The sequence below is a fragment of the Salmo salar genome, chromosome ssa06 (genome assembly GCF_905237065.1).
Source record: "Salmo salar chromosome ssa06, Ssal_v3.1, whole genome shotgun sequence".
NCBI classification, from domain to species: domain Eukaryota; kingdom Metazoa; phylum Chordata; class Actinopteri; order Salmoniformes; family Salmonidae; genus Salmo; species Salmo salar.
In genome coordinates this window covers 93,880,690-93,903,943 of record NC_059447.1, presented here as the reverse complement: position 1 = coordinate 93,903,943, position 23,254 = coordinate 93,880,690, and the positions used below count along the sequence as shown (strand labels likewise).

The 23,254-nt window shown below is 44.8% G+C and overlaps 1 protein-coding gene across 1 annotated transcript; it reads left to right on the top strand.

Annotated features, from left to right (window-relative positions):
* The first annotated feature begins 5,952 nt into the window (after positions 1–5,952).
* Positions 5,953–21,531, top strand: iyd (iodotyrosine deiodinase). Its single transcript, XM_014206277.2, has 5 exons — positions 5,953–6,257; positions 11,562–11,759; positions 11,998–12,157; positions 13,966–14,122; positions 20,931–21,531. The coding sequence occupies exons 1-5, from the start codon at positions 6,068–6,070 to the stop codon at positions 21,111–21,113; spliced, it is 888 nt and encodes a 295-aa protein (XP_014061752.1). The 5' UTR covers positions 5,953–6,067; the 3' UTR covers positions 21,114–21,531.
* Positions 21,532–23,254: the final 1,723 nt, after the last annotated feature.

The following is a 23,254-nucleotide window of genomic DNA, read 5'->3' as shown; positions in this document are numbered from 1 at the left end:
GAGCGGGAACTGTGCTTCCTCAGAGGTAGGGAGGCGAGCAGGCCAGAGGTGGATGAACGGAGTGCCCTTGTTTGGGTGTAGGGCCTGATCAGAGCCTGAAGGTACGGAGGTGCCGTTCCCCTCACAGCTCCGTAGGCAAGCACCATGGTCTTGTAGCGGATGCGAGCTTCAACTGGAAGCCAGTGGATAGAGCGGAGGAGCGGGGTGACGTGAGAGAACTTGGGAAGGTTGAACACCAGACGGGCTGCGGCGTTCTGGATGAGTTGTAGGGGTTTAATGGCACAGGCAGGGAGCCCAGCCAACAGCGAGTTGCAATAATCCAGACGGGAGATGACAAGTGCCTGAATTAGGGCCTGCGCCGCTTCCTGTGTGAGGCAGGGTCGTACTCTGCGAATGTTGTAGAGCATGAACCTACAGGATCGGGTCACCGCCTTGATGTTGGTGGAGAAACGACAGGGTGTTGTCCAGGGTCACGCCAAGGCTCTTAGCACTCTGGGAGGAGGACACAAGGGAGTTGTCAACCGTGATGGCGAGATCATGGAACGGGCAGTCCTTCCCCGGGAGGAAGAGCAGCTCCGTCTTGCCGAGGTTCAGCTTGAGGTGGTGATCCGTCATCCACACTGATATGTCTGCCAGACATGCAGAGATGCGATTCGCCACCTGGTTGTCAGAAGGGGGAAAGGAGAAGATTAATTGTGTGTCATCTGCATAGCAATGATATGAGAGATCATGTGAGGATATGACAGAGCCAAGTGACTTGGTGTATAGCGAGAATAGGAGTGGGCCAAGAACAGAGCCCTGGGGGACACCAGTGGTGAGAGCACGTGGTGCGGAGACAGATTCTCGCCACGCCACCTGGTAGGAGCGACCTGTCAGGTAGGACGCAATCCAAGCGTGCGCGGTGCCGGAGATGCCCAGCTCGGAGAGGGTGGAGAGGAGGATCTGATGGTTCACGGTATCAAAGGCAGCAGATAGGTCTAGAAGGATGAGAGCAGAGGAGAGAGACATACATGAACTCAAGTCCTTCTGCTCACCCGACCTAGAATTCCTTACAATCAAATGTCGGCCATTTTACCTACCAAGAGAATTCTCGTCAGTTATAGTCACAGTTGTGTACATTCCCACCTGACTCTATGTAGTAAACTGGAAACCACATGAGAATGTATGTATCTATGTAAACTAGAAAACTATATATCCAGAGGCTACAGTTATTGTAGCTGGGGATTTTAACAAAGCAAATTTGAGAACAAGGCTACCTAAATTCTACCAGCATATTGATTGCACTACCCGCAGGAGTAATACTCTCGACCACTGCTACTTTAACTTCCGCGATGCATACAAAGCCCTCCCTCGCCCTCCCTTCGGGCAAATCCGACCACGACGCCATCTTGCTCCTTCCGTCTTATAGGCAGAAACTCAAACAGGATGTACCAGTGACGAGAACCATTCAACGCTGATCTGACCAATCAGAAACCACACTTCAAGATTGTTTTGATCACGCGGACTGGAATATGTTTCCGTTCAGCCTCAGAGAACAACATTAACCTCTCTAGGGTAGGGGGCAGTATTTGCACGGCCGGATAAAAAACGTACCCGATTTAATCTGGTTATTACTACTGCCCAGAAACTAGAATATGCATATAATTGTTTGATTTGGATAGAAAACACCCTAAAGTTTATAAAACTGTTTGAATGGTGTCTGTGAGTATAACAGAACTCATATGGCAGGCAAAAACCTGAGAAGATTCCATACAGGAAGTGCCCTCTCTGACCATTTCTTGGCCTTCTACACTCTCTTTATTGAAAACTGAGGATCTCTGCTGTAACGTGACACTTCCTACGGCTCCCATAGGCTCTCAGAAGGCGGCAAAATGTTGAATGATGACTCTGCAGGCCATGGCTGAAAAACAGTAGCGCATTTGGATAGTGGTCGATCAGAGAACAATGAGACTGGGGGCGCGTGCACGAGCCGACACCATGTTTTTATTTTTTCGTCTTTGAACGAAAACAGGGTTTCCCGGTTGGAATATTATCGCTTTTTTACGAGAAAAATCGCATAAAAATTTATTTTAAACAGCGGTTGACATGCTTCGAAGTACGGTAATGGAATATTTAGAATTTTTTTGTCACGAAACGCGTCGGGCACGTTACCCTTCGTCACCCTTCGGATAGTGTCTTGAACGCACGAACAAACAGAGGATATTTGAACATAACTATGGATTATTTTGAACCAAACCAACATTTGTTATTGAAGTAGAAGTCCTGGGAGTGCATTCTGACGAAGACAGCAAAGGTAATAACATTTTTCTTATAGTAAATCTGAGTTTGGTGAGGGCCAAACTTGGTGGGTGTCAAAATAGCTAGCCCGTGATGGTGAGCTATGTACTCAGAATATTGCAAAATGTGCTTTTGCCGAAAAGCTATTTTAAAATTGGACATAGCGATTGCATAAAGGAGTTCTGTATCTATAATTCTTAAAATAATTGTTATGTTTTTTGTGAACGTTTATCGTGAGTAATTTAGTAAATTCTCCGGAAGTTTGCGGTGGGTATGCTAGTTCTGAACGTCACATGCTAATGTAAAAAGCTGTTTTTTGATATAAATATGAACTTGATTGAACAAAACATGCATGTATTGTATAACATAATGTCCTAGGAGTGTCATCTGATGAAGATCATCAAAGGTTAGTGCTGCATTTAGCTGTGGTTTGGGTTTATGTGACATTATATGCTAGCTTGAAAAATGGGTGTCTGATTATTTCTGGCTGGGTACTCTGCTGACATAATCTAATGTTTTGCTTTCGTTGTAAAGCTTTTTTGAAATCGGACAGTGTGGTTAGATTAACGAGAGTCTTTTCTTTAAATAGCTGTAAAATAGTCATATGTTTGAGAAATTGAAGTAATAGCATTTCTAAGGTATTTGAATATCGCGCCACGGGATTCCACTGGCTGTTGAGTAGGTGGGACGATTTCGTCCCGCCTAGCCCAGAGAGGTTAACATATACGCTGACTCTGTGTTTATAAAGAAGAGCACATTGACTATTAATCCAGATGATAGCAACACTGTTGACACTTTTCAGCAAGTTGCAATCGTGAAATACAGAAATAAACAGTTTTTCATAAACAAGGTCTAAATCATGTTTGAGTCACTCTGTAAATACCATTTTTGCTGTACTGCTTAATCCAGATGATAGGAACACTGTTGACACTTTTCAGCAAGTTGCAATCGTGAAATACAGAAATAAACAGTTTTTCATAAACAAGGTCTAAATCATGTTTGAGTCACTCTGTAAATTCCATTTTTGCTGTACTGCTTAGTCCAGATGATAGGAACCATGTTGACACTTTTCAGCAAGTTGCAATTGAGTCACTCTGTAAGTACCATTCTAGATGTTCCGCTAGCGGAACGCCTCGCCAATATCCAATGATAGAGCATGGCGCGAATTACAAACTCCTCAAAAATTCCAAAACTTCCATTTTTCAAACATATGACTATTTTACACCATTTTAAAGACAAGACTCTCCTTTATCTAACCACATTGTCCGATTTCAAAAAGGCTTTACAACGAGAGCAAAACATTAGATTATGTCAGGAGAGTACCCAGCCAGAAATAATCAGACACCCATTTTTCAAGCTAGCATATAATGTCACAAAAACCAAAACCACAGCTAAATGCAGCACTAACCTTTGATGATCTTCATCAGATGACACTCCTAGGACATTATGTTATACAATACATGCATGTTTTGTTCAATCAAGTTCATATTTATATCAAAAACCAGCTTTTTACATTAGTATGTGATGTTCAGAACTAGCATACCCCCCGAAAACTTCCGGTGAATTTACTAAATTACTCACAATAAACGTTCACAAAAAACATAACAATTATTTAAAGAATTATAGATACAGAACTCCTTTATGCAATCAGCTTTTTCCCGGGCTCTGAGAGCCTATGGGAGCCGTAGGAAGTGTCACCTTATAGCAAAGATCCTCAGTCTTCAATAAAAAAGAGCCAAGATGAAACACCACTTGTCAGACAGGCCACTTCCTGCATGAAATCTTCTCAGGTTTTGGCCTGCCATATGAGTTCTGTTATACTCACAGAAACCATTCAAACAGTTTTAGAAACTTTAGGGTGTTTTCTATCCAAATCAAACACGTATATGCATATTCTAGTTTCTGGGCAGGAGTAATAACCAGATTAAATCGGGGATATTTTTTATCCGGCCGTGAAAATACTGCCCCCTATCCTAAACAGGTTAAAACCGAACCAGAAATCGTGGATGGATGGCGGAAAGCGCGATCCACCGCATTTAACCACGGAAAGAGGTCTGGAAATATGGCTGAATATAAACAGTGTAGTTATTCCCTCTGCAATGCAATCAAACAAGTAAAATGGGGCCCCACAAGGGTGTGTGCTCAGCCCCCTCCTATACTCCCTGTTTACCCACGACTGTGTGGCCACGCACGCCTCCAACTCAATCATCAAGTTTGCAGACGACACAACAGTAGTGGGTCTGATCACCAACAACGACGAGACGGCCTACAGGGAGGAGGTGAGGGCCCTCGGAGTGTGGTGTCTGGAAAACAACCTCTCACTCAACGTCAACAAAACAAAGGAGATGATCGTGGACTTCAGGAAACAACAGAGGGAGCAGCCCCCTACCTACATCGACGGGACAGTAGTGGAGAAGTTGGAAAGCTTCAAGTTTCTCGGCGTACACATCACTGACAAACTGAAATGGTCCACCCACACAGACAGCGTGGTGAAGAAGGCGCAGCAGTGCCTCTTTAACCTCAGGGGGCTGAATAAATTTGGCTTGTCACCCAAAACCCTCACAAACTTTTACAGATGCACAATCAAGAGCATCCTGTCGGGCTGTATCACCGCCTGGTACGGCAACTGCTCCGCCCACAACCGTAAGGCTCTCCAGAGGGTAGTGAGGTCTGCACAACGCATCACCGGGGGCAAACTACCCGCCCTCCAGGACACCTACACCACCCGATGTCACAGGAAGGCCAAAAAGATCATCAAGGACAACAACCACCCGAGCCACTGCCTGTTCACCCCGCTACCATCCAGAAGGCGAGGTCAGTACAGGTGCATCAAAGCTGGGACAGAGAGACTGAAAAAACAGCTTCTATCTCAAGGCCATCAGACTGTTAAACAGCCATCACTAAACACAGAGAGGCTGCTGCCAACATACAGACTCAAATCACTGGCCACTTTAATAAATGGATCACTAGTCACTTTACACAATGCCCCTTTAATAATGTTTACATATCTTACATTACTCATATCACATGTATATACTGTATTTTATACCATCTACTGCACCTTGCCTATGCCGTTCGGCCATCGCTCATCCATATACATGTACATATTTTCATTCACCCCTTTATATTTCTGTGTATTAGGTAGTTGTTGGGGAATTGTTAGATTACTTGTTAGATATTACTGCACGGTCGGAACTAGAAGTACAAGCATTTCGCTACACTCGCATTAACATCTGCTACCATGTGTATGTGACCAATAACATTTGATTTGATTTGAAATGCTTACTTACAAGCCCTTAACCAACAAGGCAGTTCAACAAATAGAGTTAAGAAATATTTACAGAATAAACTACACTGTAGTAGTTACAGATCCATACAGCCTCCATCCTACTAAACTAATCCGTCTATTTTCTGAATTACTGATTGGTGCTCCTAACTTTTTTAAAGTAGCCTATAGATGTTATAGTCCTAATGTATAATCTAGAAATAAAGCCTGTTTCAGTCACGCAGTGGTAGTTCAGTGTGTCGTGGTTTGATGATTAACCCAGTCAACTCAACTCCCACCTGACTCCGGACTGTTTCGCAACCAGGGTTTTGTGTCCAAAAAAATGGCATACTGTTCCCTACGTAGTGCACTACTTTCTAACAGAGCCCTATGGGTCCAGCTCAAAATAGTGCACTGGATAGGGAATAGGGTGCAGTTTGGGACGAAAGTGCAGCGGAATGCCCGCCTGGCTGGCAGACTGTCTGTTTCTATCTGTCGTGTTCATGAGTATTGCCGTCGGTCAGCATGGCTCTTCTCTCCTCTCTCACGCCGCTGTTCGTGGCTGCTTTATGTGTGGTCTTAGTTTTTCTGTTCAAAAGCTCTCAGAAGAAGGAGAACGAGGCAGTGAAACCCGAGTGGAAGCCCACGGCCGAGTCCCGACCGTGGGTAGACGAGGATCTTCAGGACGACACAGAGATCAGACACAAAGACGAAGGTAGTTAGCTCAATAACCTTTCCTATCTTACCCGAAGGTTGCACTTGTTCACTTCCCTTCGTGGATTTGAAAGGAAATATGACCATTTCTATTGGTCAACAGCGTGCGAAAATACGCAAAAAAAAAAATCGAACCTGTACCGAATAAATAATTTACGGATTGAGGCAAGATGATATTTCGCAATTGGTGGGTGAATATCGCTATAAACAAGACGTGCTTGTATGCATTTTTTTTTCCATCCAAATTATTGGACGGAAATAACAGATTGAGAAAGGGCATTATTGGAAAGCAGTGATGTTCAAACTTTTTCAGAGAGGACCCCATTTTTTTGGGGGTCATAATTTCTGGGGACCCCCCACCCCAAATACAATTTTATAAAATCAGTACATTTAGATTTTTACATCAATACAATAACCTTCAATTCATGACCTTTTTAATCTCTTATCAAAATCAAAATAAACCAATAAATACATTTACTCAATAAAACAGCATTTAAAAAAAAAAAAGATCTTTCTCAAAAAATGTTTGTATATTGTCCCATACAATAATCTGTACTCTTCATTATTTATTGAAAAAAAAACAAATAAAACGTTTTTTTTTTTTTGTGGGCCGGACCTCACTGCAGTCCCCCAGCGAGTCCACGACCCCGACTTTGAATACCACTGTGGTAAAAGTTGTGTGTAGTGTAGCCTATGAAAAACATGCTGTTAAAGTCATCGGTGCAGTCGACCGGTTTCTCTGCGTCAGAGCACTCCTTCTAGGTCCTCTGGGTAAAACAGAGAGACCTGCTGCTACCTGCCTGCTATCTGGAGGCTAATGTCGCACAGTTCATCATGTCATCTGATTTATAGATAGTTATAGCCCTTTAAACTAGGCCCATAGCCCTTTACTCTAGGCCCATAGCCCTTTACACCAGGCCCATAGCCCTTTACTCTAGGCCCATAGCCCTTTACACTAGGCCCATAGCCCTTTACTCTAGGCCCATAGCCCTTTAATCTAGGCCCATAACCCTTTACACTAGGCCCATAACCCTTTACACTAGGCCCATAGCCCTTTAATCTAGGCCCATAGCTCTTTACTCTAGGCCCATAGCACTTTAATCTAGGCCCATAGCCCTTTAATCTAGGCCCATAGCCCTTTAATCTAGGCCCATAGCCCTTTAATCTAGGCCCATAGCCCTTTACTCTAGGCCCATAGCCCTTTACTCTAGGCCCATAGCCCTTTACTCTAGGCCCATAGCCCTTTAATCTAGGCCTATAGCCCTTTAATCTAGGCCCATAGCCCTTTACACTAGGCCCATAGCCCTTTACTCTAGGCCCATAGCCCTTTAATCTAGGCCCATAGCCCTTTACTCTAGGCCCATAGCCCTTTACTCTAGGCCCATAGCCCTTTAATCTAGGCCCATAGCCCTTTACTCTAGGCCCATAGCCCTTTACACTAGGCCCATAGCCCTTTAATCTAGGCCCATAGCCCTTTACACTAGGCCCATAGCCCTTTACTCTAGGCCCATAGCCCTTTACTCTAGGCCCATAGCCCTTTAATCTAGGCCCATAGCCCTTTACTCTAGGCCCATAGCCCTTTACACTAGGCCCATAGCCCTTTAATCTAGGCCCATAGCCCTTTACACTAGGCCCATAGCCCTTTACTCTAGGCCCATAGCCCTTTACTCTAGGCCCATAGCCCTTTAATCTAGGCCCATAGCCCTTTACTCTAGGCCCATAGCCCTTTACACTAGGCCCATAGCCCTTTAATCTAGGCCCATAGCCCTTTACACTAGGCCCATAGCCCTTTACACTAGGCCCATAGCCCTTTACACTAGGCCCATAGCCCTTTACACTAGGCCCATAGCCCTTTACTCTAGGCCCATAGCCCTTTACTCTAGGCCCATAGCCCTTTAATCTAGGCCTATAGCCCTTTAATCTAGGCCCATAGCCCTTTACACTAGGCCCATAGCCCTTTAATCTAGGCCCATAGCCCTTTACTCTAGGCCCATAGCCCTTTAATCTAGGCCCATAGCCCTTTAATCTAGGCCCATAGCCCTTTACACTAGGCCCATAGCCCTTTAATCTAGGCCTATAGCCCTTTACTCTAGGCCCATAGCCCTTTACTCTAGGCCTATAGCCCTTTACTCTAGGCCCATAGCCCTTTACTCTAGGCCCATAGCCCTTTACTCTAGGCGCATAGCCCTTTAATCTAGGCCCATAGCCCTTTAATCTAGGCCCATAGCCCTTTAATCTAGGCCCATAGCCCTTTAATCTAGGCCCATAGCCCTTTACACTAGGCCCATAGCCCTTTACTCTAGGCCCATAGCCCTTTACTCTAGGCCCATAGCCCTTTACTCTAGGCCCATAGCCCTTTAATCTAGGCCCATAGCCCTTTACTCTAGGCCCATAGCCCTTTACTCTAGGCCCATAGCCCTTTAATCTAGGCCCATAGCCCTTTAATCTAGGCCCATAGCCCTGACACTAGGCCCATAGCCCTTTACTCTAGGCCCATAGCCCTTTACACTAGGCCCATAGCCCTTTACTCTAGGCCCATAGCCCTTTACTCTAGGCCCATAGCCCTTTAATCTAGGCCTATAGCCCTTTAATCTAGGCCCATAGCCCTTTACTCTAGGCCCATAGCCCTTTACTCTAGGCCCATAGCCCTTTAATCTAGGCCCATAGCCCTTTAATCTAGGCCCATAGCCCTTTACTCTAGGCCCATAGCCCTTTAATCTAGGCCCATAGCCCTTTAATCTAGGCCCATAGCCCTTTACACTAGGCCCATAGCCCTTTAATCTAGGCCCATAGGCCTTTACTCTAGGCCCATAGCCCTTTACTCTAGGCCCATAGCCCTTTAATCTAGGCCCATAGCCCTTTAATCTAGGCCCATAGCCCTTTACTCTAGGCCCATAGCCCTTTAATCTAGGCCCATAGCCCTTTACTCTAGGCCCATAACCCTTTAAACTAGGCCCATAGCCCTTTAAACTAGGCCCATAGCCCTTTAATCTAGGCCCATAGCCCTTTAATCTAGGCCCATAGCCCTTTACACTAGGCCCATAGCCCTTTAATCTAGGCCCATAGCCCTTTACTCTAGGCCCATAGCCCTTTACTCTAGGCCCATAGCCCTTTACACTAGGCCAAGCTGACTAAACTCAACAATTTATGACGGAGATAAGCAGCAACTAGACTGGGTGGACTGGAGCTCAGAAGTTCTTATCAGAAGTGACTGATTTCAGCACCCAAAGAAAAGCCCGCAATTACACAGAACAATGTTTGTGTGTCAATCTCCACTCTCCTCTCACGCCTCAGTCTGACTCAGTCTACAGTCAATATGTTACTCAACCTTTTAACCCAAAGCGAGAACATGACTACCAAGACAAGAGAAAGAAATGAGAGAGAGAGAGAGAGAGAGAGAGAGAGAGAGAGAGAGAGAGAGAGAGAGAGAGAGAGAGATAGGGAGAGAGAGAGAGAGAGAGAGAGAGAGAGAGAGAGAGAGAGAGAGAGAGAGAGAGAGAGAGAGAGAGAGAGAGAGAGAGAGAACCTTATTTTCCTTCCTAATTCCTGTGTGCACAGGGGGAACAGATCAGAACAGATCATTAACCACAGAACAGATCAGAACAGATCATTAACCACAGAACAGATCATTAACAACAGAACAGATCATTAACCACAGAACAGATCATTAACCACAGAACAGATCAGAACAGATCATTAACCACAGAACAGATCATTAACAACAGAACAGATCATTAACAACAGAACAGATCAGAACAGATCATTAACTACAGAACAGATCATTAACCACAGAACAGATCATTAACCACAGAACAGATCAGATCAGATCATTAACCACAGAACAGATCATTAACCACAGAACAGATCATTAACCACAGAACAGATACAGAACAGATCATTAACCACAGAACAGATCATTAACCACAGAACAGATCATTAACCACAGAACAGATCATTAACCACAGAACAGATCAGAACAGATCATTAACCACAGAACAGATCATTAACCACAGAACAGATCATTAACAACAGAACAGATCATTAACCACAGAACAGATCATTAACAACAGAACAGATCATTAACCACAGAACAGATCATTAACCACAGAACAGATCAGATCAGATCATTAACCACAGAACAGATCATTAACCACAGAACAGATCATTAACCACAGAACAGATCAGAACAGATCATTAACCACAGAACAGATCATTAACCACAGAACAGATCATTAACCACAGAACAGATCAGAACAGATCATTAACCACAGAACAGATCATTAACCACAGAACAGATCATTAACCCCAGAACAGATCAGATCATTAACCACAGAACAGATCAGATCATTAACCACAGAACAGATCATTAACCACAGAACAGATCATTAACCACAGAACAGATCAGAACAGATCATTAACCACAGAACAGATCATTAACTACAGAACAGATCATTAACCACAGAACAGATCATTAACCACAGAACAGATCAGAACAGATCATTAACCACAGAACAGATCATTAACCACAGAACAGATCATTAACCACAGAACAGATCATTAACCACAGAACAGATCAGAACAGATCATTAACCACAGAACAGATCATTAACCACAGAACAGATCATTAACCACAGAACAGATCATTAACCACAGAACAGATCATTAACCACAGAACAGATCAGATCATTAACCACAGAACAGATCAGAACAGATCATTAACCACAGAACAGATCAGAACAGATCATTAACCACAGAACAGATCAGAACAGATCATTAACCCCAGAACAGATCAGAACAGATCATTAACCACAGAACAGATCAGAACAGATCATTAACCACAGAACAGATCAGAACAGATCATTAACCCCAGAACAGATCAGAACAGATCATTAACCACAGAACAGATCAGAACAGATCATTAACCCCAGAACAGATCAGAACAGATCATTAACCCCAGAACAGATCAGAACAGATCATTAACCACAGAACAGATCAGAACAGATCATTAACCACAGAACAGATCATTAACCACAGAACAGATCATTAAGTACAGAACAGATCATTAACCACAGAACAGATCAGCGCAACTCAAGGTATGAATGAACACATTCGGTCAAGTAGCAATACAAATGGTTACACTAACCAGTAAGTAAGAGCAGGATTTGCACATCTAACTATAAGTTAAAATTGCAGATTGCGCCTTTAAACCGTGTTCAAACCACCTACAATAAAAAAAAAACGCTTTGTTTTCTGTAGATTCATAATTCAGACGATTGGTCATCCCCCCCTGTCTGTCTGGTTTTAGAGGATGGTGATTGGGTGGAGAGTGGTGGGGAGGAGGAGCTGGCCCACGTGCCATACCCCGCCTCTCGGTACCCCGTAGAGGTCATGGTTCAGAGGTCACAGGACTTCTATAGCCTGATGAACCAGAGGAGGTCTGTCCGCTTCCTCAGCCCCGAGCCCGTTCCACGACAGGTCATCGATAATGTCATCCGCACTGCAGGTAACACACACACACACACACACACACACACACACACATACACATACACACACACACACACACACACACGCACGCACGCACGCACGCACGCACGCACGCACACACACACACACACACACACACACACACACACACACACACACACACACACACACACACACACACACACACACAGACACACAGACACACACACACACAGACAGACACACCGCCTGAATGTGTTGTCTGTGTTGTCCAGGCACAGCCCCCAGTGGAGCCCACACGGAGCCCTGGACGTTTGTGGTGGTGTCCGACCCAGAGGTGAAACATCAGATCAGGCTGGTGGTGGAGGAAGAGGAGGAAGTCAATTACCGACACAGGATGGGGGACAAGTGGGTCAGTGACCTGCAGAGGCTCAGGTCAGATAAAACGCACAGTGTACACACCGTGTAGATATACACCATGTAGATATATACACCGTGAAGATATACACCGTGTAGATATACACCATGTAGATATACACCATGTAGATATACACCATGTAGGTTGTAGATATACACCATGTAGATATACACCATGTAGATATACACCGTGTAGATATACACCATGTAGGTTGTAGATATACACCATGTAGATATACACCATGTAGATATATACACCATGTAGATATATACACCATGTAGATATACACCATGTAGATATATACACCATGTAGATATATACACCGTGTAGATATACACCATGTAGATATATACACCATGTAGATATATACACCATGTAGATATATACACCGTGTAGATATACACCATGTAGATATACACTGTGTAGATATACACCATGTAGATATACACCATGTAGACATGCACCATGTAGATATACACCATGTAGACATACACCGTGTAGATACACACCATGTATATATACACCATGTAGATATATACACCATGTAGATATATACACCGTGTAGATATACACCATGTAGATATACAACATGTAGATATACACCATGTAGATATACACCGTGTAGATATACACCATGTAGATATGCACCATGTAGATATACACCATGTAGACATACACCATGTAGATATGCATCATGTAGATATACACCATGTAGATATACACCATGTAGATATACACCATGTAGACATACAACATGTAGATATACACCATGTAGATATACACCATGTAGATATACACACCATGTAGATATATACAACATGTAGATATATACACCATGTAGATATATACACCATGTAGACATACACCATGTAGATATATACACCATGTAGATATACACCATGTAGATATATACACCATGTAGATATACAACATGTAGATATATACACCATGTAGATATACACCATGTAGATATACACCATGTAGATATTCACCATGTAGATATACAACATGTAGATATACAACATGTACGCAAGTCAGATAATATTTTTTATCTCTCACTCTCCATCCTTCTCCCTCTCACGCCCTCACCCTCTCTTTTCTCCCTCTTTCCCTCTCTCTCCTCCTCTCACCCTCTCTCTCCTTTCTTTCTGTCTCTCTCTCCTCCCTCTCTCACCCTCCCACCCCCTCTCCCCCATCTCTCACCGTCTCTCTCCATCTCCCCCTCTCTCTCCTCCCTCTCTCCCTCGCTCTCTCCTCCCTCTCTCTCCCTCTCACCCTCTCTCCTCTCTCTTTCCATCTCTCTCCATCTCTACCTCCCTCTCTCCCTCGCAATCTCCCCTTCCTCCCTCCCTCCCTCTCTCCTCCCTTCCTCCCTCCCTCCCTCTCTCCCCCTCTCTCCCCTCTCTCCTCCCTCTATCCCCCCCTCCCTCTATCCCCCCTCTCTCTCCCCCCTCTCTCCCCCCTCTCTCCCCCTTCCCTCCCTCCCTCTCTCCTCCCTCTCTCCCTTGCTCTCTCTCCCCCTCCCCCCTCTCTCCTCCCTCTATCCCCCCTCTCTCCCCCCCTCACCCCTCTCTCTCCTCCCTCTATCCCCGCTCTCCTCCCCTCTATCCCCCCTCTCTCCCCCTCTCCCCCCTCTCTCCTCCCTCTATCCCCCCCTCTCCTCCCTCTCTCCCCCCTCTCTCCCCTCTCTCCCCCTCTCTCCCCTCTCTCCCCCTCTCTCCCCTCTCTCCCCCTCTCCCCCTCTCTCCCCTCTCTCCTCTCCCCTCTCCCCCTCTCTCCTCCCCCTCTCTCCCCCTCTCTCCCCCTCTCTCCCCCTCTATCCCAGGACTAACTGGGTGAAGCAGTATCTTGATGTGGCCCCCTACCTGGTGTTGATATTTAAACAGACGTACGGCGTCGTAGCTGGAGGACAGAAGAAGACTCATTACTACAATGAGATCAGTGTGTCCATCTCCTGTGGCCTGCTATTGGCCGCGCTGCAGGTCAGCTCATTCACACACGGTCATTTTTTTACATTTGAGTCATTTAGCAGACGCCCTTATCCAGAGCGACGAGCAGCCAGCTAGTGCATTCAACTTCAGATAGCTAGGTTGAGACAACCACATAACACACTCATTCAGATCATTCACCAAGTCACAACCCTCGTGGACCTCTGGGGGGCGTACTCAGGGACTTGGACCTCTGGGGGCGTACTCAGGGACGTGGACCTCTGGGGGCGTACTCAGGGACGTGGAACTCTGGGGGCGTACTCAGGGACGTGAACCTCTGGGGCGTACTGATATGATTCTCTATTCTATCTGAAGCTGATATGATTCTCTATTCTGTCTGAAGATGAATGAATACAACTGATATGATTCTCTATTCTGTCTGAAGATGAATGAATACAGCTGATATGATTCTCTATTCTGTCTGAAGATGATTTGATTCTCTATTCTATCTGAAGCTGATATGATTCTCTATTCTATCTGAAGATGATTTGATTCTCTATTCTGTCTGAAGATGAATGAATACAGCTGATATGATTCTCTATTCTGTCTGAAGATGATTTGATTCTCTATTCTATCTGAAGATGGCGCCTACAGAAACTGCAGCTCTGCCTCTAGCTCCTAAGCAACTTTGCAGTTTTTGTTGTTGTGTGTTAATTCTTATATTATTAGTCTAGAATGTTTTTTTTTGTGTTATAAAATACAGCCGGAAAGAACTTTTGGATATCAGAGCGTGGCAACTCACCAGCATTCCGACCAGAAATACGACTTTCCCGAATTGGATCCTTTGTTCGTAACCCCCAGGGCAATTTAACTCATCCCAGAGGCTGATCCAAGACGCCGCTGGCGGAGAAGAGGTATTCGGAGTGGACTTCTAGTCCGACTCAGGAGGCGCGCACACCATCCATCGCTTCCGACTATATTACTCGCTAATGTTCATTCCCTGGACAATACAGTAGACGAGCTCAGGGCGAGGATCTCCTTCCAGAGAGACATCAGGGACTGTAACATACTCTGTTTCACGGAATCATGGCTCTCTCCGGAAATACTGTCCCCGTCCATACAGCCAGCTGGGTTTTTAGGACATCACGCAGACAGGAATAAAGAACTTTCCAGAGAAGAAGAAAGGTGGAGGTGTATGTTTCATGGTTAGTCCTTTTGTTCACCTGAACTAGAATACCTCACAATCAAATTACCTCCCAAGAGAATTCTCTTCGGTTATAGTCACAGCCGTGTATATTCCCCCTCAAGCCGTTACCACGACGGCCTTCAAGGAACTACACTGGACTTTGTGCTAACAGGAAACCACATATCCTGAGGGCCGCGTTTATTGTAACTGGACACTTTAACAAAAAACATTTTTGGGAGGAAAACACTACCGAAGTTCTATCAACACATTGCCTGTTGTACTCGTGCTTCAAAAACTCTCGACCGTTGTCACTCTCCCTTTCGGGATGGCTACAAAAACCTCCCCCGCCCTCCCTTCGGCAAATCAGATCACACCTCCCTTCTACTCCTCCCTTCCTATAGGCAGAAACTCAAACAGGAAGTACCCGTGCTAAGGTCTATTCAATGCTGGTCTGACAAATCGGAATCCATGCTTCAAGATTGTTTTGATCACGCGGACTGTGACATGTTCCCAGGGTAGCCTCTGAGAATAACATCGACGTATACACAGACACAGTGACTGAGTTCATCAGGAAGTGTATAGGGGATGTTGTTCCCACTGTGACTATTAAAACCTACCCAAACCAAAAACCGTGAAAGCGCGAACCACGGCAAGGTCACTGGGAATACTGTTGAATACAAACAGTCCAGTTATGTCCTCCGTAAGTCAATCAAACAGGCAGAACGTCAGTACAGAGACTAAAGTGGAGTCGCAATTCAACGGCTCAGACACGAGACGTATGTGGCAGGGTCTCCAGATAATCACGGATTACGAAGGGAAAACCAGCCACGTCGCGGACACCGACGTCTTGCTCCCAGACAAGCTAAACACCTTCTTCACCTGCTTTGAGGATAACACAGTGCTACCGACGCGGCCCTCTACCAAGGACTGTGGGATCTCCTTCTCTGTGTTCGACGTGAGTAAGACATTTAAGCGTGTTAACCCACGCAAGGCTGTCGGCTTAGACGGCATCCCTAGCTGCGTCCTCAGAGCATGCGCAGACCAGCTGACTGGAGTGTTTATGGACATATTCAATCTCTCTCTATCCCAGTCTGCTGTCCCCACTTGCTTCAAGATGTCCACCATTGTTCCTGTACCCAAGAAAGCAAAGGTAACTGAACTAAATGACTATCGCCCCGTAGCACTCACTTCTGTCATCATGAAGTGCTTTGAGAGACTAGTCAAGGATCATATCACCTCCACCTTACCTGTCACCCTTAACCCACTTCAATTTGCTTACCGCCCCAATAGATCCACAGACGATGCAATTGGCATCGCACTGCACACTGCCCTAACCCATCTGGAGGAATACCTATGTAAGAATGCTGTTCATTGCCTTCAACACCATGGTACACTTCAAGCTCATCATTAAGCTTGGGGCCCTGGGTCTGAACCCCGCCCTGTGCAACTGGGTCCTGGACTTCCTGACGGGCCGCCCCCAGGTGGTGAAGGTAGGAAACAACACCTCCACTAAGCTGATCCTCAACACAGAGGGCCTCACAAGTGTGTGTGCTCAGTCCCCTCTTGTACTCCCTGTTCACCCATGACTGCGTGGCTATGCACGCCTCCAACTCAATCACCAAGTTTTCAGACAACACAACAGTAGTAGGCCTGATTACCAACAATGATGAGACAGCCCACAGGGAGGAGGTGAGGGCCCTGGCGGAGTGGTGCCAGGAAAATAACTCTTTCCCTCAACGTCAACAAAACGAAGGAACTGATCGTGGACTTCAGGAGACAGAAGAGGGAGCACCCCCGCCATCCACATCTACTGGGCTGCAGGGGAGAAGGTGAAAAGCTTCAAGTTCCTCGGCGTACACATCACGGACAAACTGAATTGGTCCACCCACACAGACAGTGTTGTGAAGACCGCACAACAGAGCCTCTTCAACCTCAGGAGGCTGAAGAAATTTGGCTTGTCACCTAAAACCCTCAAAAACTTCTACAGATGCACCATTGAGAGCATCCTGTCGGGCTGTATCACCGCCTGGTACAGCAACTGCACCGCCTGCAACCTTAGGGCTTTCCAGAGGGTGGTGTGGTCTGCCCAACGCATCACCGGGGGCAAACTACCTGCCCTCCAGGACACCAACACCACCCGATGTCACAGGAAGGCCAAAAAGATCATCAAGGACAACAACCACCCGAGCCCCGCTATCATCCAGAAGGCGAGGTCAGTACAGGTGCATCAAAGCTGGGAACCAGAGACACAAAAAAAACAGCTTCTATCTCAAGGCCATCAGACTGTTAAATAGCCATCACTAGCCCGGCCTCCACCCAGCACCCTGCCCTGAACTTAGTCACTGTCAATAGCCGGCTACCACCCGGTTACTCAACCCTGCACTTTAGAGGCTGCTGCCCTATGTACATACTGTCGACATGGAACCACTGGTCACTTTAATAACGTAAACATACCGTTTACCTCATTTCATATGTACTGTATATAATGTATTCTAGTCAAGTCCATCCTATTCAACTATTGGTGTACATCTACTATTCTATCCTATGTATTCTATAGATATATTATATATTCCATCCACGTGCTGTCTATAATGTCAATACATCTCATTACATATACAGTGACTTCGGAAAGTATTCAGACCCCTTGACTTTTTCTACATTTTGTTACGTTACAGCCTTATTCTGAAACGGATTCAATTGTTTTTTTTCCCCCCTCATGAATCTACACGCAATACCCCATAATGACATCACAATACCCCATAATGACATCACAATACCCCATAATGACATCACAATACCCCATAATGACTAAGCAAAAACAGTTTTTTTTTTAAATGTTTGCTAATTTATACAAAATATTTTTTAAATATAACATTTACATAAATATTCAGACCCTTTATTCAGTACTTTGTTGAAGCACCTTTGGCAGCTATTACAGCCTCGAGTCTTCTTGGGTATGACGCTACAAGCTTGGCACACCTGTATTTGGGGAGTTTCTCCCATTCTTCTCTGCAGATCCTCTCAAGCTCTGTGAGGTTGGATGGGGAGCGTCGCTGTACAGCTATTTTCAGGTCTCTCCAGCGATGTTCAATTGGGTTCAAGTCCGGGCTCCGGCTGGGCCACTCAAGGACATTCAGAGACTTGTCCTGAAGCTGCTCCTGTATTGTCTTGGCTGTGTGCTTAGGGTCGTTGTCCTGTTGGAAGGTGAACCTTCGCCTCAGTCTGAGGTTCTAAGCGCTCTGGAGCAGGTTTTCATCAAGAATCTCTCTGTACTTTGCTCCGTTCGTCTTTCCCTTGATCCTGTCTAGTCTCCCAGTCACTGCCGCTGAAAAACATCCCCACAGCATGATGCTGCCACCAGCATGCTTCACCATAGAGATTGTTCCTGGTTTCCTCCAGACGTGACGCTTGGCATTCAGGCCGAAGAGTTCAGTCTTGATTTCATCAGACCAGAGAATCTTGTTTCACATGGTCTTTAGGTGCCTTTTGGCAAACTCCAAGCGGGCTGTCATGTGCCTTTAACTGAGGAGTGGCTTCCGTCTGGTCACTCTACCATAAAGGCCTGATTGGGGGAGTGCTGCATAGACGGTTGTCTTTCTGGAAGGTTCTCCCATCTCCACAGAGGAACTCTAGAGCTCTGTCAGAGTGACCGTCGGGTTCTTGGTCACCTCCCTGACCAAGGCCCTTCTCCCCCGATTGCTCAGTTTGGCCGGGTGGCCAGCTCTAGGAAGAGTCTTGGTGGTTCCAAACTTCTTCCATTTAAGAATGATGGAGGCCACTGTGTTCTTGGGGACCTTCAATGCTGCAGAAATGTTTTGGTACCCTTCCCCAGATCTGTGCCTCGACACAATCCTGTCTCGGAGCTCTACAGACAATTCCTTCGACCTCATGGCTTGGCTTTTGCTCTGACATGCACTGTCAACTGTGGGACCTTATATAGACAGGTGTGTGCCTTTCCAAATCATGTCCAATCAATTGAATTTACCACAGGTGGACTCCAATCAAGTTGTAGAAACATCTCAAGGATGATCAATGGAGACAGGATGCACCTGAGCTCCATTTCGAATCTCATAGCAAAAGGTCTGAATACTTATTTAAATGTTTATTTAATACATATTTAAAAATATATATATAAATTAGGAAATGGAAATGTACCTGTTGTCACTTTGTGATTTTGGGCTATTTGTGTGTCGATGTCGATGGCTTGTTTTCAAAATGTCTAATATTTTAGAGATTTTAGTTTCAAATGAAGGGGAAAAGGCCGTTCTAGAATACTGAGGAAGGCTGTGGAAAAATGTAACAAAATGTGGAAAAATGAAGGGGTCTGAATACTTTCTAAAGGCACTGTATGTATAGATGTTGATGCCAAAGAGCTCCATTTTGGTCTCATCTGACCACACCACTTTCACCAGTTGTCCTCTGAATCATTCAGATGTTCATTGGTAAACTTCAGACGGGCATGTATATGTGCTTTCTTGAGCAGGGGGACCTTGCGGGCGCTGCAGGATTTCAGTCCTTCACGGCGTAGTGTGTTACCAATTGTTTTCTTGGTGACTATGGTCCCAGCTGCCTTGAGATCATTGACAAGATCCTCCCGTGTAGTTCTGGGCTGATTCCTCACCGTTCTCATGATCATTGCAACTCCACGAGGTGAGATCTTGCATGGAGCCCCAGGCCGAGGGATATTGACAGTTCTTTTGTGTTTCTTCCATTTGCGAAAAATCACACCAAATGTTGTCACCTTCTCACCAAGCTGCTTGGCGATGGTCTTGTAGCCCATTCCAGCCTTGTGTAGGTCTATAATCTTGTCCCTGACATCCTTGGAGAGCTCTTTGGTCTTGGCCATGGTGGAGAGTTAGGAATCTGATTGATTGATTGCTTCTGTGGACAGGTGTCTTTTATACAGGTAACAAACTGAGATTAGGAGCACTCCCTTTAAGAGTGTGCTCCTAATCTCAGCTCGTTACCTGTATAAAAGACACCTGGGAGCCAGAAATCTTTCTGATTGAGAGGGGTCAAATACTTATTTCCCTTATTTCCCTCATTAAAATGCAAATCATTTTATAACATTTTTGACATGTGTTTTTCTGGATTTTTTTGTTGTTATTCTGTCTCTCACTGTTCAAATAAACCTACCATTAAAATTATAGACTGATCATTTCTTTGTCAGTGGGCAAACGCACAAAATCAGCAGGGGATCAAATACTTTTTTCCCCCACTGTATATATATATATTTTTTATATATTTTTTTTAATTGTATATATTATGGCCTACGACAGTCAATGCCACTCCGACATTATTCGTCCAAATATTTATATATTTCTTAATTCCATTATTTTAGATTTGTGTGTAATGTTGTGAATTGTTAGATACTACTGCACCGTTGGAGCTAAGAACACAAGCATTTAGTTACACCCTCAATAACATCTAAATATTTGATTTGAAGTAAAATGTCAAACAAAGACAGAAGGATATTACATTACAGAACGTTGACGTAGAAATATATTGTGTAGAACAGAAATTGTCTGTCAGATAGAACGGGGAATGATGTCAGCTCTAGTCAACCATTTCAAAACCCCTTTATAAACATCTGGATTCTGTATGTGTTTGATATTCTGACCAAACACTTGTCTCTCTGTGTTTGACTGACATGCAGTCTGTCCAATCCCCTGTCAGAATGCAGGTCTGGTGACGGTGACGACGACGCCCCTCAACTGCGGCCCACAGCTCAGGCTTCTCCTCGGTCGGCCAGCCAATGAGAAGCTGCTGATGCTACTTCCTGTTGGTTACCCCGCCCCCGACGCCACCGTGCCCGACCTCACACGCAAGCCACTCGACGACATCATGGTTCACCTGTGACATCATCATCAAGGGCCCGGCCGAGTGACGTCATAGATGTAGGGGTTTCCTTCTGTCCTCGTCTCCTCCCAGTCATCTGCAATGATTTGTAAAGCAGCAACAGTCATCGAAATGTTTACTATTCTAATAAAATGCAACAATTGGACAATAAATTAAGATACTCCAAACTTTTTTGGAATTTTTATAATCCATCAGATATCAACTGAATTATAGCGCAGATAAAACGTTTTACTGGCACGGACAAATAATGTTCAGGGATTTTGGTGGAAATTCAGATATTAAATTTATTGTTAAATTTCACTTTTTTATTTTCTTAGAATGCACTCATATATACATGTTCTAATGGTATCAGGTATTTTTTTAACAACTTTTTTTGTGTTCGAATAAAGAAAATGGTATTACCTCATTTGCATAAACACATGGGGGTGTGTTTGCATATATTAATACATTAACATAAAGGGGTGGGACAAGGCTGCACAGACCAAACCTCTGTCTCGGCCTACTTGCGCTCACCTGTGCTGTGTGGACTGCCTCAGTAATTACTGTTGTCACGTTCTAATTCAACATGTATGTCAATAGCAGCGGTGCATTCAGTTCGCATGAACTTTTACTACATCGCGGAATGACACATTTCTCCAAAACGTTCTTGTATGTTCTTTGAACAGACTTTGAGGTACGTTTTGGTGGGTTGTGACGAGGTGTGGCTTGAAGTAATGAGTGACGGTATTTAAAGAGCAGTGGCCATGCTGACAATGTTCCCCAACCCACAACAAAACCCCTTTTCCCGGTTTTCAGTACAGCATCTTTTCGGGTTCAATTGAACGTTCCAGAACATACAAATGTACTGAACGCAGCCCTGGATACCGTCAGATTAAAAACAAATGGGTTTGACGCTAGATTACACCTCTACAGTGGCCTCCACTAATATTGGCACCTCTTGGTAAAAATGAGCAAAACAGGCTGTGAAATTGTTTTATTTATCCTCTTGGTCTTTCATTCAAAAATATTCAGATGGTTTAGATGGTAAAATGATTCTCTGTTCTGTCACATAAACTGAAATTAGGTGAACTATTAGAACGTTTGCAACCAGGAAATGGAGGACTGATTTCTTCCTTTTAATGGGGGGGGAGAAAAAAAACCCCGACAGGAACAAGCAAGAGATTAAAAAAGAGTCGCAGGAATAAAATTAAAAAAAACAATCAAACCAGCTTAAGATTTAAGTGACAAGTGGATTTTGCACCCCTCAAACACAGGAAATAAATGCCTGAAAAAAAAGACAGATCCTCAGGTGGACAGGGCATGAATGGAGAATTGTCCTCCATTCCTCCATCGCCTCCTTTCTCTGAGGATACAAATGAGTATCCTTTTGCCGACTAGCGCGTTTTCAACACATCCCCATTAAATCAGATGTTGTTTTTCTCAACGGAGAAAAACATGCACACATTTAAAAACTATACACTACTTATACTTTAGAAAATGTCTTCACAACCAGTGATTAACGGACTGAAATAAATAGTTCTCATTTTTAAGTGCCGATACTGTTTAGATTTAGACGCAGGCCCGCTGGGCACAGAGGTCAATGCAATGTCTACTCCATGTTGGTTCATCCTAATTTATTTGAAAATAATGTGGAAACAATGTTGATTCAACCAGTGGGGGAACTCCACGATATTTTTATGAGCTCATATTTTATAAGAGGTTCAGGGAACTCAGTAGAACGTTTGGCGTGACGGTACTCTGTTCTGGTGAGCTGCTCCCAAATCAAGCACTGTTCACAACTATACATTTGTTTTGATCACGTTACACATATATATATATATATATTTTGGGATTCCTCCTCTGCCAACGGCATTTTGCTGTCCGGATTGGAGAAGAAACATCGAATTTCTTGCAATAGCATTTCCGTCTACTTTCCTTCTCCTCGTCGCCTCTCCTCACTTACGATTTCATCCTTAATTCATAAGCAGTCGAGGAGAGGAGGGAGGGAGGAGAGGACGGAGGAGAGGAGGTGAGGATAAAGGAGGCGAGGAGAGGACGGAGGAGAGGAGGCGAGGAGAGGAGGGAGGAGAGGGGGCGAGGATAAAGGAGGCGAGGAGAGGACGGAGGAGAAGAGGCAAGGATAAAGGAGACGAGGAGAGGAC